Source organism: Mus caroli, unplaced genomic scaffold (assembly GCF_978045245.1).
Source record: "Mus caroli unplaced genomic scaffold, Mus_caroli_1 scaffold_12, whole genome shotgun sequence".
Taxonomy (NCBI): domain Eukaryota; kingdom Metazoa; phylum Chordata; class Mammalia; order Rodentia; family Muridae; genus Mus; species Mus caroli.
Window position 1 is genome coordinate 60,333,893 of NW_028227267.1, and position 13,494 is coordinate 60,347,386.

General features: G+C 49.3%; 1 protein-coding gene across 2 annotated transcripts in view; it reads right to left on the minus strand.

The window, feature by feature from the left end:
• Positions 1–790: 790 nt before the first annotated feature.
• Positions 791–13,494, minus strand: part of Msra (methionine sulfoxide reductase A) — a 324,019-nt gene continuing 311,315 nt past the window's right edge. For both annotated transcript variants that reach the window (XM_021182154.3, XM_029468781.2), the window contains exon 6: positions 791–1,525. In XM_021182154.3, the coding sequence (XP_021037813.1) occupies positions 1,361–1,525 (165 nt within the window). In that variant the 3' untranslated portion in view covers positions 791–1,360. The remainder of the gene's footprint in view (positions 1,526–13,494) is intronic.

The window sequence follows — 13,494 nt, forward strand, 5'->3', positions numbered from 1 at the left end:
GAGGACTCTGAACGTCCTAGTGCTGCTATTCAATTAAAGCCAGGTCTCAGGTTCCTTAATGATCCTCCCTGAGCCATCTCTGCCCACCTTGGACAGTTCCTCACAGGGCACTGTTCTGCAAACTCAAGTCTGGAGGGCCTTTCAGTTTCTCCAATCCTGCCATGACCACTTGTACTTCTGGTCTAGAAACCCTTTTCTTCTTTTAGCTGAAGCATACAGGGTGATTGCTTCTGAGCTCTGTGTGTGTGTGTGTGTGTGTGTGTGTGTGTGTGTGTTTTCCTGGCACACACTCACCGGCAGATTGCTTTATTTGGTAAGCCATTCCACCTTGCCATTTGCCACCTTATGGGGACTGTGGTGAAACCACCAGCTGAGATGACCCTGCGCACAGCTCCGTGGTCCCAGAGCCATCACCTTTCCTATGCATCTCTCCATCCTGCATCAGGACCTGAAGTTAGTTTACCTACCCATTTGTTTACATGGCTATGGTTTCTTGTCTGAAAGAGAATGTTCTTCTTTTCAAGGGCAAAGACTGAAGGTATCTGTTCTAAGTTCGATTGTCCTCGATGTGACATGTTACAGGCACCCTGAAAACAACTATTCATTACTAAAGCCATAGAGAGCCAGGGGTGTGCCCACTTGCCAAAACTTTTAATCATATTTTCCATTTATGGAAAAATAACCAGGAGGGCTTGTTGTAGTTGTTGTTTCCTCTTGAGCTCTTAACTTGGCTTTGCGATACTTCTAAATATCCTTCCCGAACAAGGGAAGACAGACTCACAGCAGGCGGTTGCTATTACCAAACTGCAGATTTTTATTAGAACAAGCTTTATCATAGCTGTAAGCAGAATGTTAGAATTCATTAAGGTCACTCATGTCTTTTCTCTGCACAGAGAGGATGGAGGGGGAGAGAGACCCCTAATACACGTCTAGAGCCAGCAGAGCAAAGCGATTTGGCAAATGATTCATGGGATCTGTAGACACTAATGAATTAGGCACCCGAGGGCAGGGAAGTGGGTGAGGTATGTCAGCACAGACCAAGGGGTCCCAGTACCCTGTGCTCTCCTGGCCATCCCCCTGCTTCAGAACCCTCAGCATCCCTCCAGTCCGAGCAGATCCAAACAATCCACTAAAATGTCATGATCTGTCCCCACCCAGACTGATCAGAAGGCAGATTACCGTGTATCACTTTGTCATCCTCCTCTCTGGAAATCAAACCCCAATAACAACCAGATTCATGTAAAGGCCCATGTGGTGTGTGTGCTTTGCATAAAGTGACAGATGTGAATCACAGTGGTGCCACTCCATCCAACAATCATGGTGTTAATGGAACCTACAGGGACAGCTTCTCGGAGAGAAATTATTTTTTAATGGCCATCGGGCAGGAAACCCCAGTACCCCCGAGGCCACAGTAGCCGTCTGGGTTCTTGCTCAGGTACTGCTGGTGGTAGTCTTCGGCATAGTAGAACACTTGTCCCTCTCGGATGTCAGTGGTGATGGGGCCAAAGTCATGCTTTGAAAGAACCTGTGGAGAGAGGAAGAGAAACCTCAGGACCCAGTGCTGGACACAGGACTCTTTGAGAAGGAGGGAGCGGGGCCAGCAGGGGACACATGGCTTAGGTCATGTGCTGGCTCGACCCCTTACTGCTGGATCATTCTAGATGGGTACTTATCAATCTGCCTGGGTGGGCTGGGGCTTGAAACTGGATGTACATCAGACTTAAAACCATTTTCTTTTTATTACGTTCATTTATTTATTTGTATACGTGTGTGTGTGTGTGTGTGTGTGTGGCATGCATGCACAACTTGTGAAAGTCAGTGTTCTCTTCCTACCATGGAGATTCTGATGACTGAACTCAGGCTGTCAGGCATGGCAGAGCGAGTGCCCTGACCTCCTGCTTTAGAGCCTAGGAGTCAAGTGTTTGTTTGTATAATTCATGTTCCGTCCAGCATGACAGAGCTGACAGGCAGCTCCAAACCTCCTCCAGGGCAGCAGCAGAGCCCTGTGGTTCTCTGGTTGTCCACGAGGAAAGAGGACCAGAAAGCCAGGCAAGCCAGGGGCTCTGTGCCAAGCTGGGGGACAAGCCCCGCCCACTCCCACTTCACATGAAGGGCTGCATTCTGTGGATCCTGGAGTCTGTGCTCTGAGCTCTGAGCCCGGAACCTGGACATTCAAGTCAGAGGAGGACATGGCCTATGGGCCTGTGTGGGGCCATCATAGTCCTCTGTGACCTAGTTTATGTCTTGGTGGCATCTGCTTCCACAGACAAGAAACACGTCAACACAAATCGGGGAAGGAGAGCGGAGCTATTTGGGGCAGGAGACAGATTAGGAAACAGACATGGCTCCCTGTGGAGCGCAGCCTTGCCTTTTTCCCTTTTGGATTTCAGCTGTGTTCTCAGTCTATTTTATTGTCAGTTGCCCTGAAGTGTTCGAACATACGGCATTAGAAGCTCACTCTGAGAGCTGAGTTTGGAGCAGTGAGCCTGCGCATTGATGAGGGCGCTGGCTGGGCTACAGTTGAGATGAGCCGGACCCTCAAATCTGCCAGTCAGCAGATCTCACCTCTATGCTCAGTGCCGCTCACTGCTTCAGGCTCTCCCTACTCAGCCCTCTTAACTAGGAGGGAGATTTGCCGCATTAAGGCCGAGCCTGCCCGGAAAGACTGAGGATCAATGTCCAGTCGGACCACACAACACAGAGGAGCCATAGATTTTTTGTTTTTGGTAGGCAAGCAATTGTTGAGGGTTTACTATATGCCAGACTCTAGGCAAAGACTTTCAAGTGTTAATATCTGTCTCGTAGCAGCCACCAGTGAAAAGTTTTACTGTCCCCAACCATATAAAAACTGTATGTGAGATCATGTGTCTGATGTACGTGTGTGGCCTGATGCCTGGATACCACACTGCTCAGGTTCTAGTACCAGCACTCACCCATTTTCTGCCCCACTCATTGGAGACACCAAAGTGGAATTTAGTGGCAGACACAAAGGAGGGCTGAGATTTGAGAGGCTCAGTCACGAGGATGGATACAGGCGCCTGTAAGACTCTGCCTCAGTCCCCCCTGGTCACCTCTGGGGTCTTTTGTTCCTGGGCTGCGGGCAATTGAGGCCTTGTGGCAATATGTTTTTGTGGTTTGGGGATGACCCTATATTGTCAGAGTCTACTGCTTTTCTAGGCCTCTGCCCTAAGTGCCCTTCAAAGGAGTCTGTGAACACCCGGTTCTCTCTGCAAACTTCATCTCTGAAACACCTTGAAAGTTCTCTGCTCCATGGTGGAACCCCGGCTAGCTCACCATCTGGTACCAGAGTTTTCAGGGAAAGGGAACCTCAGGAGGATGAAGACTTGGGCCAGAATCTGCTGGCGTGGCTCCATCAGTTGGGGCAACCTCACTACAAAAAGGGTGGGCATGTCCTGGGAGTGCCGTAGTAACCGGGGCCATCAAATCATCACCAGCCCCTGAAGGTGCAGCTGGCTCTGGGACACCGGGTGGAGGTATGGAGGATAGAATGTTCCGGTAAAGAGCAGCTCCACGCCATGAAAGTACGTACTATCTGCTTCAGGTGGCAGGGAGCTTGCAGAAAGAAAAAGTCAGGTCAGCGTTTGGCATTCTTGATCCAGGACAAAGCAAAGGAGATGAGAGCTCTGTGATCACAATGGCTCTGCCTCCTGTGGCTGGGTCTACACACTTGAGACAAAGGCTGAAGTGAGTGGCATTCACACCTTCCTGGTCTCTGCCCAGAGGTGCACACACCTTTGCCCTCAGACAGCACTCTCGTTCTAGGGGCATCTGCTTAAAGGGTGTCGCCCTCCTTTGAACCTGTCTATGTGGGTCTCACGCTCTGGGAAGGGGACTCCTGTTTTAACCTCAGCTACACTGCCACCCTAGGGTCAAGGGGGTAAGTAAGTCCTCTGCTTCCTTCTTCCCTTCCCAGGTCACCCAGGTGTCTACCCTTTGCCTCCTTTGGCTCTTGGGAAGGTGGACAGGGCCTGGCTTCTCCTCCTATATGGCCCACCCATATCCTCTCTTTCACAAACGATAGTCCTTGTATGGATGAGAGGCAACCCCATTCTTGGGACCTTCCAGAAGCTCCTCGAGGCTGGAATGTGGGTAGAGGCCTCTCTGAACCCTCCTTTCCTCAGAGGCTGCCCTTTCCACCCAGGGAACAACTGGGCAGTACTAGGGAGCAGGGGGAGGCAGCAGAGCTGGGATTCAGGCAGTACCAGTCTTGGCCACAAGATGGCAGAAACTTCACTCATAAAACCTCTTTGGAAGCCATAGGAAACTCATGAGACAGACTTTTTTCTTTTTTCTTTTTTCTTTTTTTTCTTTTCTTTTCTTGAACCCCACCCAGCCTAGGAGACTGGCTCTTCTTTCAGGCCCTACTAGTCACCCCTTGGCACTGAAATGGGTTCTGGGAAGGAAGACTGATGAGGTTGGCTCAGATCTGCCAGGCATAAGGTTCCTGTGCTGGACAGACCCCTGTTTCTGACTTGCAGGCAGGCAGCCCCAGCCTGGTTCACCAGGTGCCTCTTCCTTGGCCACAGGCCTCTGCCAGGACCAGTCCTTCCGGAGGAGAGTGCCGGCTGGCTGGACCATTCCCTTCCCACCTCCCATCTTGCTGACTTCAAAACAGTGTCTCAGAATCTCAAGAGTTCAAGGGTTTTGTGTCTTTGTTTTTTCTCTCTCTCTTTCTCTCTCTCCTCTCTTTCTCCCCTCCTCCCTCTTCCCACTCTTTCTCTTCTACTTTCCTCTCTCCCTCTACCTCCACTTTCTCCCCATCTCTGTATCTCTTTCTCTCTCCCCCCTCTCTCTCTCCTCTCCTCTCCTCTCCTCTCCTCTCCTCTCCTCTCCTCTCCTCTCCTCTCCTCTCCTCTCCCCTCCCCTCCCCTCCCCTCCCCTCCCCTCCCCTCCCCTCCCCTCCCCTCCCCTCCCCTCCCCTCCCCTCCCCTCCCCTCCCCTCCCCTCCCCCCTCCCCTCCTCTCCTCCTCTCCTCTCTCCCTCCCTCCCTCTTCCTCTCTCCTCTCCTCCCCTCCCCTCCCTTTCTCTCTCTCTCTCTCCCTCTCTCTCTCTCTCCTCCCCTTCCCTCCCCCCTCTCATCACCTCTCTCTACCTTCCTTCCCTCCCCTTCCCTCCTCTCCTCTCTTTCCAGTATTGGGTTTTTTTTTTTTTAACGTATGCATAAATGTATGGGAAGGATATCACTTTAAGAACCCAGGTTGGGGTGACACTTGGCTCTGGAGATTTCTAGGTCCCCTAGAAGAAGGAATCAGCCCTACTTTTGTTCTAACCCTTTTCTTTCCTTTCTCTGACGTGACCCAGGGAGCCTCGCAGGCCTTCCTTCTTTTGCAGATCCCACTGAGGAAAGCTTCTCTCTGTCCAGTGGGCACTGCGCCAGGCTCACTGCTCTCCTGGGAAGGCATTAGCAGGCACAGGAAGTGTGCACCCTGCCAAGTCTTCCCCCACCCCCACCCTCCTGAAGGAGTCCCCGCTGACCCTCCATATATGTCCCTCTTTTGTGTCTGAAGAGACCCTATGAGCAAGCAACTGTGGGGTGGAGAGCGGCCTTCCTCCAGAGCCCAGTGACCTCAGGCCCAGACAGATGGCCTCAGCCCAGCCGCACCTGTGAACACCACAGATGTAAGGAAGTGTCCAGCAGGGGCACAGTGGGCCCATCTGACCTTCAAGGCCTGCCTGGGGAAATCCATTCTTTTAATAAAATTAACAAATAAATATGGCATTCTGCTTACTGCAAATGCTCTAATAAGTTCGTCATTAGTCACCGACATCCCCCAAGTGCCCAGTAGACCTGGTGCACGGCATGGAAACCACATGCCCCTCCATCCCTGGGAAAGTGGGCCAGGGACCCCTCAGCTCAGGCCAGGTGGAGTGGCAGCAGGGCCAGCGAGAAATATGTCTGGCCCCAGAGCCAACTCTGACCCTGGTCCTGATCCCAGTCTGAGAAGCTTATGAAGAGAAGCGGACACATTAGCAATAAGGAAACTCGCCATGAAGGGTGGGGGGAGGTACCTATAATTCAAATTTCCTCACCCTCTGTTATTGAAAGTAACATTAATTTTATTCCAAACCCCATCTCTACCCACCAAAAGAATTTAAGTGTTAGATTTTTATTTATGTCGTTATTTGTAAAATGTATCTGTGTATTTAATCAGTGTTCACTTAAACATGTTAATGGCATGAAATCAGTTTTCTATAACAGAAGTTAAACTTGGGATCCGCAGGATCCACAGAAAACTGGGGTCTGACTTCTAGGAGGCTGGCTTCTCTTGCCTTAGGGGGAAAGGTCCCTCAGGACAGGGGAGGGGTGGAGGTCGATTCTTCAGACTGCCCTCTAGTGGCACAGGGAGCTTGTACCAGGGACGATGCTTGACTGCTTCTGAATCTAGAGACTGCTTAATTTCCTTTTGGATCTAGTTCTAACGAATTCTTTGCTATAGTGTGTCTTCACACACACACACACAAACACACATTGACACACACACACAGATACAGAGACACAGAAACACACAGTCACACATGGGGGATATAGATACATAACTCCCACATGGGGGAGTGGGGGAGGAAAGGAGGAAAGGAGAGAGAAAGGGAGAGGGAGACAGAGATGGAGATGGAGACACAGAAATACACAGGCACAGAAATACACAAGCACACACATAAACACACACACACAGACACACACAGTCACACACAGACATATACATACTCTCACACACACAAAGAGGCAGAGACACAGAAATACACAGGCAGACATACACACACACACACACACAAAACGAGAGAGAGAGAGAGAGAGAGAGAGAGAGAGAGAGAGAGAGAGAGAGACTGATTCACATATACACACAGGTATGAACACATAGGCTTAAGCTTAGCCCGTGCCCCTGTCAATGGTATTAGTCTCCGGGCAGCTTCCAGGTGACCAGAATGCCACACATCAAACTGTCTGGGGATCAGGATGGGGAGATGGAGCAGTGGATAAAGGATGTCACATAAGCATGAGGACCACAGAGCCAGCTGTAATGCTAACACAAGGGAGGAAGAGGCAGGGGGGTCCAGGAGCAAAGCGGCTGACCAGAGTAGCTGAGTGCCAAGTTCTAGGTTCAACTGGAAGACTCTGTTTCAATGAATAGTGACTGAAATAGACTCAGTGGAGAGTGACTGAAGAACTGATTGCATGTTAACTTCAGCCTCCACACACATGCATACATAACACTGCATATGTGGAACTCATGCATATGCCACACACAGAGGAGAAAAAAATGTCTGGAGGTTCTAAAGTGATTGGAATGCCTTTTCATAAAAAAACTACTAGAAACAAGACAAGCAGCCATTTTCCATTCTGAGCTGAGCAGAGGGGTCTGCATGTGCGTGGTACTGTGTAGCACAGAGCAGGAAGGCCAACCAGCTAGAGAGTAGGCTTGTCTACCAGTGTGGCCCAGGCATAGGAGCGGTGACTGCCTGGGAAGAACAGGGAGGACACTGGAAGGATGGATGGTGCTGTACCCGTGAGTCAAGCATTGCCATGGCACATACAAGAAGGACAGGTTCCCAGGATCACGGTTCATGACAGGAGACAGCTGATACCCTCACAAGGCTGAGTTATAGTGCACCAGCCTGTCTCTGCCTTGAGACCCTCAGGGAAAGCAGAAAGGGAGGTGGCACGCTTACCTCTAATTCTGTCTTAAACCTAAGGCCCGCCTATGCAAACGATAGTTCCCCATCAGAGAACTTGGCTTCTGAGAGAACATGCTGTGTTCTGGGGTGGTGCCCTTCCCTGCTTCTTCAGGTCTACCACACAGTTAAATGGCTTCCATAGCTATTCCTCTGGCCTCTGCACCCATGATGTGATTCTCAAGGTCTTCCCAACCCCTGACTTGCAAAGCAAAGTGGAAGGTACTACAGGCTGAGCTCTGTCCCTGTAGAAGGGAGGGTGGCTGAGCTCTGTCCCTGCAGAGGGGAGGGTGGGAGGACCACAGCTGTTGGCTTGGCCAGTGAAGATCTGAAGCACTGGTGGACTATGGCCACAGCTCAGTCAAAACCTACATCTGTGTCTCAGCCAGATCTACTGAATTGGAACCTGCATTCAAAAAAGATCACCGGAGTGGGGTGGGGGTGGGGGCGGGCAGATGGCTCAGTTGGTAAAGTGCCTGTCACATAAGCATGTGGGCCCGAGTGTGACCCCTGAACTCACATGAAAAAGGCCAGAGTCGTGCCTGTACTTTCAATGCAGGGACCGAGGAGGTAGAGACAGATGGAGCCCCGGAGTTCATTGGCTGGCCAGCCAAGTCTACTTGGTGAGCTCCAGGACAGTGGGAGACTGTCTCAAAACCCAAAGTGGATGGCACCCAAGAAGCAGTACCCAAGTGTCTCCTGTAGTTTCCACATTTACACCAGCACACACATGCACACAGATATGCAGAGAAATAACCCAATGGGGCCCACTTGGCAGGGACAACCTGAGAAGAGTACCTTTTATTAGCTAGAGTGAGGCAAAACAGGAGTGGTAGAGATCTGAGAGCTTGCTGGGGCCAGTTCATAACTCTTCCCAGGATGGCTCCCACAGCATTCTCTAGGGCTCCACCCCATCCCTGGGGTCACCTGTGCACCAGGCAAGAGTCCTGTGACCAGAGATATCTACGAAAAATCCCAAATTGTTGAGGTACAAAGAACTTCCTATGTGGGTGTGGAGGTGGGAGAGGGTCATCCAGGTTGGAGAATGTGTCATACAAGTAGGACTGGACTTGGGTGTTCATAGAGCTGCCCTGAAGGCATGAAGGCCTCCCCACATAAGGAGAATGTTACGATCAAAGGCAACGAAGAGGGGGGAATCGTGTGTTTGTCGTGTTCTGGAAGGTCTGGAGAGAGAGGAAGGCAAGTCCTGGGCTGTCAGGGATGAACAGGAAAGGGGTTGATCCAGGAACCCCGGGAGAGAAGGCCCGGGAGTGTAGAAGCAGGAGGAGATGCAGATGGAGAAGCAGAGGTGGGATATCTGATGGTTTACTTCCACATGTCCATCTGAGTGCCCAGCTCTGTGCTCAGTTTGCCCACCTCTCTACAGCACAGTGGCCATGGGGGCAAAGGGACACTTGAATGTAGGCAAAGGTGGCAAGCGCCTCTGAGGCTCCCCTGTTTATCTGCAGCGAGGTTTATAAGTGACTGAACTAAAGTGGGGACCCAGAGGAAGGGGGTGGCCCTTTCATGTTTCCCAGGGCTATATCTCCTCACATCTTCTAAGTGCCAAATCTTCCTGGGGGACCAAGAGGATCCAAGTCCCTTCCCTACTGTCCAGGCACTGACTGACTAGTGACCTTCTGCTGGATGCAAGAGGTCAAGGCTCATAGTCACATGGCTGATGTTACAGGCTGTGCATCCCACTTCTAACTCCTCGCATCAATCACTGGATCAAGGCTGGAGAACCCCTCTGGATTCGATCTTGTCATTGACATCTGCTGGTGGTCACAAGAAATTCAAATGACCTTGTCTTTGAGTGAAGTTTCCTTTTGTGGCTTTCAGTTGCATGAGAAACCCCTCTCCCTCTCCCTCCCTCTCCCTGTCCCCCTCCCTCTCCCTGTCCCCTCCCTCTCCCTGTCCTCCCTCCCTCTCCTTCTCTCCCTCTCCCCATCCCTCCCTCCTTGCCTCCCTCACCTCCCTACCCCACCTCCTGCTTTATATATCTTTAGGGGTTATGATCTGCTTTTCCATATCTGCAGTCAATTAAGAACAACCTCTGTTTTTGCGTGTTCCTAGCATTCATTTCACAAAAGAAACCACTTCTCATTTTCTCAGAAGAGCCAAGGACACTGGTTTTCACCTTGGGGATGAAATGCAGATTTCATTAAAAAGAAAGATCCTTCATCCCAAGAGACTGAATAGAAAAGGACTCAAAGCAACATGGCAGCTGCTGGAGCTCAGAGCATTGCGTTCCACAAAGCCTGGAGCTTTTCTGGGTGCTGCGTCCCACTCACGTTAGAATCTCGGCAACTCCAAGACTGGTCCCAACTTGTACAGTACAGAGTGGCCAACTATGTTGGTTGTTCCCAGACCTTGGGGGCCTCCTTGGGATTAAGAACATCTGCCGTAAAGTGAGAAGAGCCTCGGGTCACAGAATAGTTATAGATTCTGTGTCCAGTTGTTATACAAGCATTGGTTGGTTGCTGCTACCCGCTGGAGTCTTTGTTGTCCTCAAGTGTGAAATGAGACAGCAAAACTTGGAGAAACCCTCTTCAACCTTCTTTCTTTGACCTCGTGTCTTCCAGAGCCCTAAAGCTTACAGTCCAGCAATTAGTATTGCTACGTTTGCATCTTGAATAGTCTCCAAAAGATCTTCTGCTGAAGACCTGGTCCCCAGCCTAGGGGGCTATGAACCAGGTGAAGCCATTAGAAAAGTGGAATCTATTGTGAGGAACTCAGGTGATTGGCAGAGTACCCTGGAAAGGACAGTTATGACCCCAACTTCTTCCTTTATATTTTTGCTTCCTGGACACCATGTGCAAGAGGCCCAAAGCAACAGACCCACCAAATTCAACTGACAACTCTGAAACCATTTACCAGAATAAGCAGTGTTTTAACTGGACTCTCTGGTATTGTGTCACAGCAATGGGAAGCTGGCTATTAGAGTTGTATAAGCATCTTTTGTCCATTCTTGCTTCTTAATGCCTCCCGGACTAGAAAATGTCTGTTGACTTATCTTCAAATTCATTCTATTTCTTTTGCCGACTCGGCCTCTCCCTCTAGAGATGTTTTTCATTTAAGGTTGAAGCTTGGATGGTTAACCTGTTTCTGCTTACTTCCAAAATGTCGACTTGGTCTTCTGATTTATAATTTTTTCACTTTACTTTTGAGACAGGGTCTCAATGTACCACCCTTGCTGTCTTAGAATTCACTATGTAGACCAGGTTGGCCTTGAACTTACAGAGATCTGCCTGCCTCTGCCTCTTCAGTGTTAGGATTAAAGGGGTGCACCACCAGTTGCTTTAAATTTTGTCTCTTACTGAAATATCTTTTTCATGAGATATTGTTTCCATATTTTCCTTTAACTTCAGACTTGGCTTCTGCTGTTTTGTTTTAGTATGCTTATAATAGTCAAGTTAAAGTCATATGTAGTAAGTTCTACTTCATTTTCTTTTCTTTTCTTTTTTCTTTTTTGGTCTTATAAATGTCTTCTGAGAAGTGGACATTTGGAGCCATGTATTGTGCTCTGAATGTGAAGTGTTTGAACACTTGGTCTTCAGCAGGAGGGATAATTTGAGATGGTTATGAATCCTTCAGACAGTGGAGCTTGACAGGAGGAAGTGAGTCACTGAGGGTAGGTCTTGAGTTTAGCCCACCCAGGCCCACTTCCTGTTCACTGTTTTTATATCTGATTTTGGATGTAATACGATCAGCTGCCTCCTGCTCCTATTGTCACAACTTCCTTCCGCATCATGGTGGACCGTGGGTACTATCCTCTGGAACTGTAGCCAGAATAAACCCCTCCTTCTTGAACTTGCTTCTGGTCAGGTATTTGGTCAATGGCCACAACAACAAAAGCAACTAACAAACATACAATCCAAGAACTCCAAATTCAGGTCACTGTGTAGTGACTCCTTATGGTTTATGTCAATGACACTATTGAGTTGGCACTCATGGCTGGTCTCTGCTTATGTTCTTAGAAGCCATGAGCCTCTACCTCTGTGGACTTTCTCTTTGTGTGTTGGAGCACAGGTGCTGTCCATGTTAGAGTAGTTTCCACTCTACCATCTCTTCTGCTCTTTCCTTGGCTTGGGGTCCTGAGTCATAGTGTCAAGGGGAAAGCGCCCTCCACTGACAGTAAGCATTGCATCAGGAGAGGGAGGTGAATGGGTTCCATCCGCATGCACGTGGACGTGATACAAGGCAAGAACTCAACAGGAAGGCACAAAAGAGCAAGTGTAGAGTCTCTTCCTCAAGGGAAATGGAGCTGCAAGAGTTGGGTGTTGAGTATCTTGGAGGGCTAGTAAACGATTTTTAGGAGAAACAATACAACCCAAAGAGCACACAATGGCCTGGGACAAAGTTCCTCTCCTGGGGAAGGCAGGTTAGAGCATGGTGAGGGACAGAATTGTACCTGGAACAAAGTTAACTTCTGACTGAGATAAAGTCTTTGGGTGACCTCCCAGAGACTCCCTCAGAAGAACAGATCAAAGTCTGTCTGGGCTGGGGACTTTGAGTCTCTTTGCCAGTGGCTAATCTTTCCTGTTCTTTGATGAGATTCCTAGGAACGGGGGCTTAAGAGAATGACATTTCTTTTGCAAGAACTTTCCTCCCTCTGGTGAGGGAACTTCAGAGACAGCCCCTCCCTGGGTGCCTGGGGTGGGGACAAAAGAAGGTTAGCGAGTCCTTGATTCTGAGGCAGCATCCACACCTTCCAATGTCTTCAATGCAAAAGCACACAGCACGCCAAAGAACTGTGCTCCTGGTGCTCTTTCCTGAACTCGAGCAGTGCCTCTTTAGACGTCTGTGCTTTTGGGTTGCGTGCTCATTTCTGTCCTCTCTAGTTTGGGGAGTTCTTATAAAAAATGTTTGCCAGGTGTAGTTAAGAGCACAAGTCCTGTCACTCTTGGGTAAAGACATAGGCGTGGGTCTGCTGAGTCTCATGACGTTAAGGTGTGTTCAGCTAGTAAAACAATTTCACAGTGGTTTTCCCAATCGGTGGTACCAGTTTGGACATCTCACCTAAGATGTTTGAGAGGCTCCTGGCTCTCTCCATTCTTGCCCTGGGAATTGTCAGAATTTGTAACTTTTTCATCCTAACTGGAAGACATGGAACACCAAGTTAGCTTTAGCTTTTGTTTTCTTAATAATGATTTGGATACATTTTAATTTTTACTATTTGCCCTCTGTATACCTTCTTAGGTTAGGTATATATTCCAGTATTTGTGCGTGGGTGGATGCATGTGTGTGTACAGGTGCATATGTGCATGTGTATGTACATTCGTCTAGAAGTCAGAGGATAGCCTTGGGGGCCATTCTTCAGGCTCTCTCTACTTTTTTTTTCTTCAGTTTAAGAGACAGGGTTTTCTTATTGGTCTGGAACTGACCAAGCAGGCTAGGCTGGCTAGGCAGGGAGACCTAGGTATCTGCCTGCCTGCTTCCCCATTGCTGATATTACACGTCAACACCATGTCTAGCTGTTTTAATGTGGGTTCTGGGGATTAAACTCAGGCCCTGTTTTGAGGTATCTCTCCAGCTCCCCACCCCGTCTTTCTTTTTCTCAAAACAGGTTTTCTCTGTGTAGCCTTGGTTGTCTTGGACTAGGCTTTGAACTTAGGAGTCCACTTGCCTCTGCCAGGGTTAAAGGCATGTACCCACATATCTAGCTTTCATCCATTTCTTAACTACTGGTTGGTTCTCATTGTTGGTCTTCTGATAACTCCAGGTATATTCTAAAGTTGTATTTTGATAGCCATACATAACATCTGCTCCCTAAGACTCTAGTGTGGTCCCACTGTGCTCCCT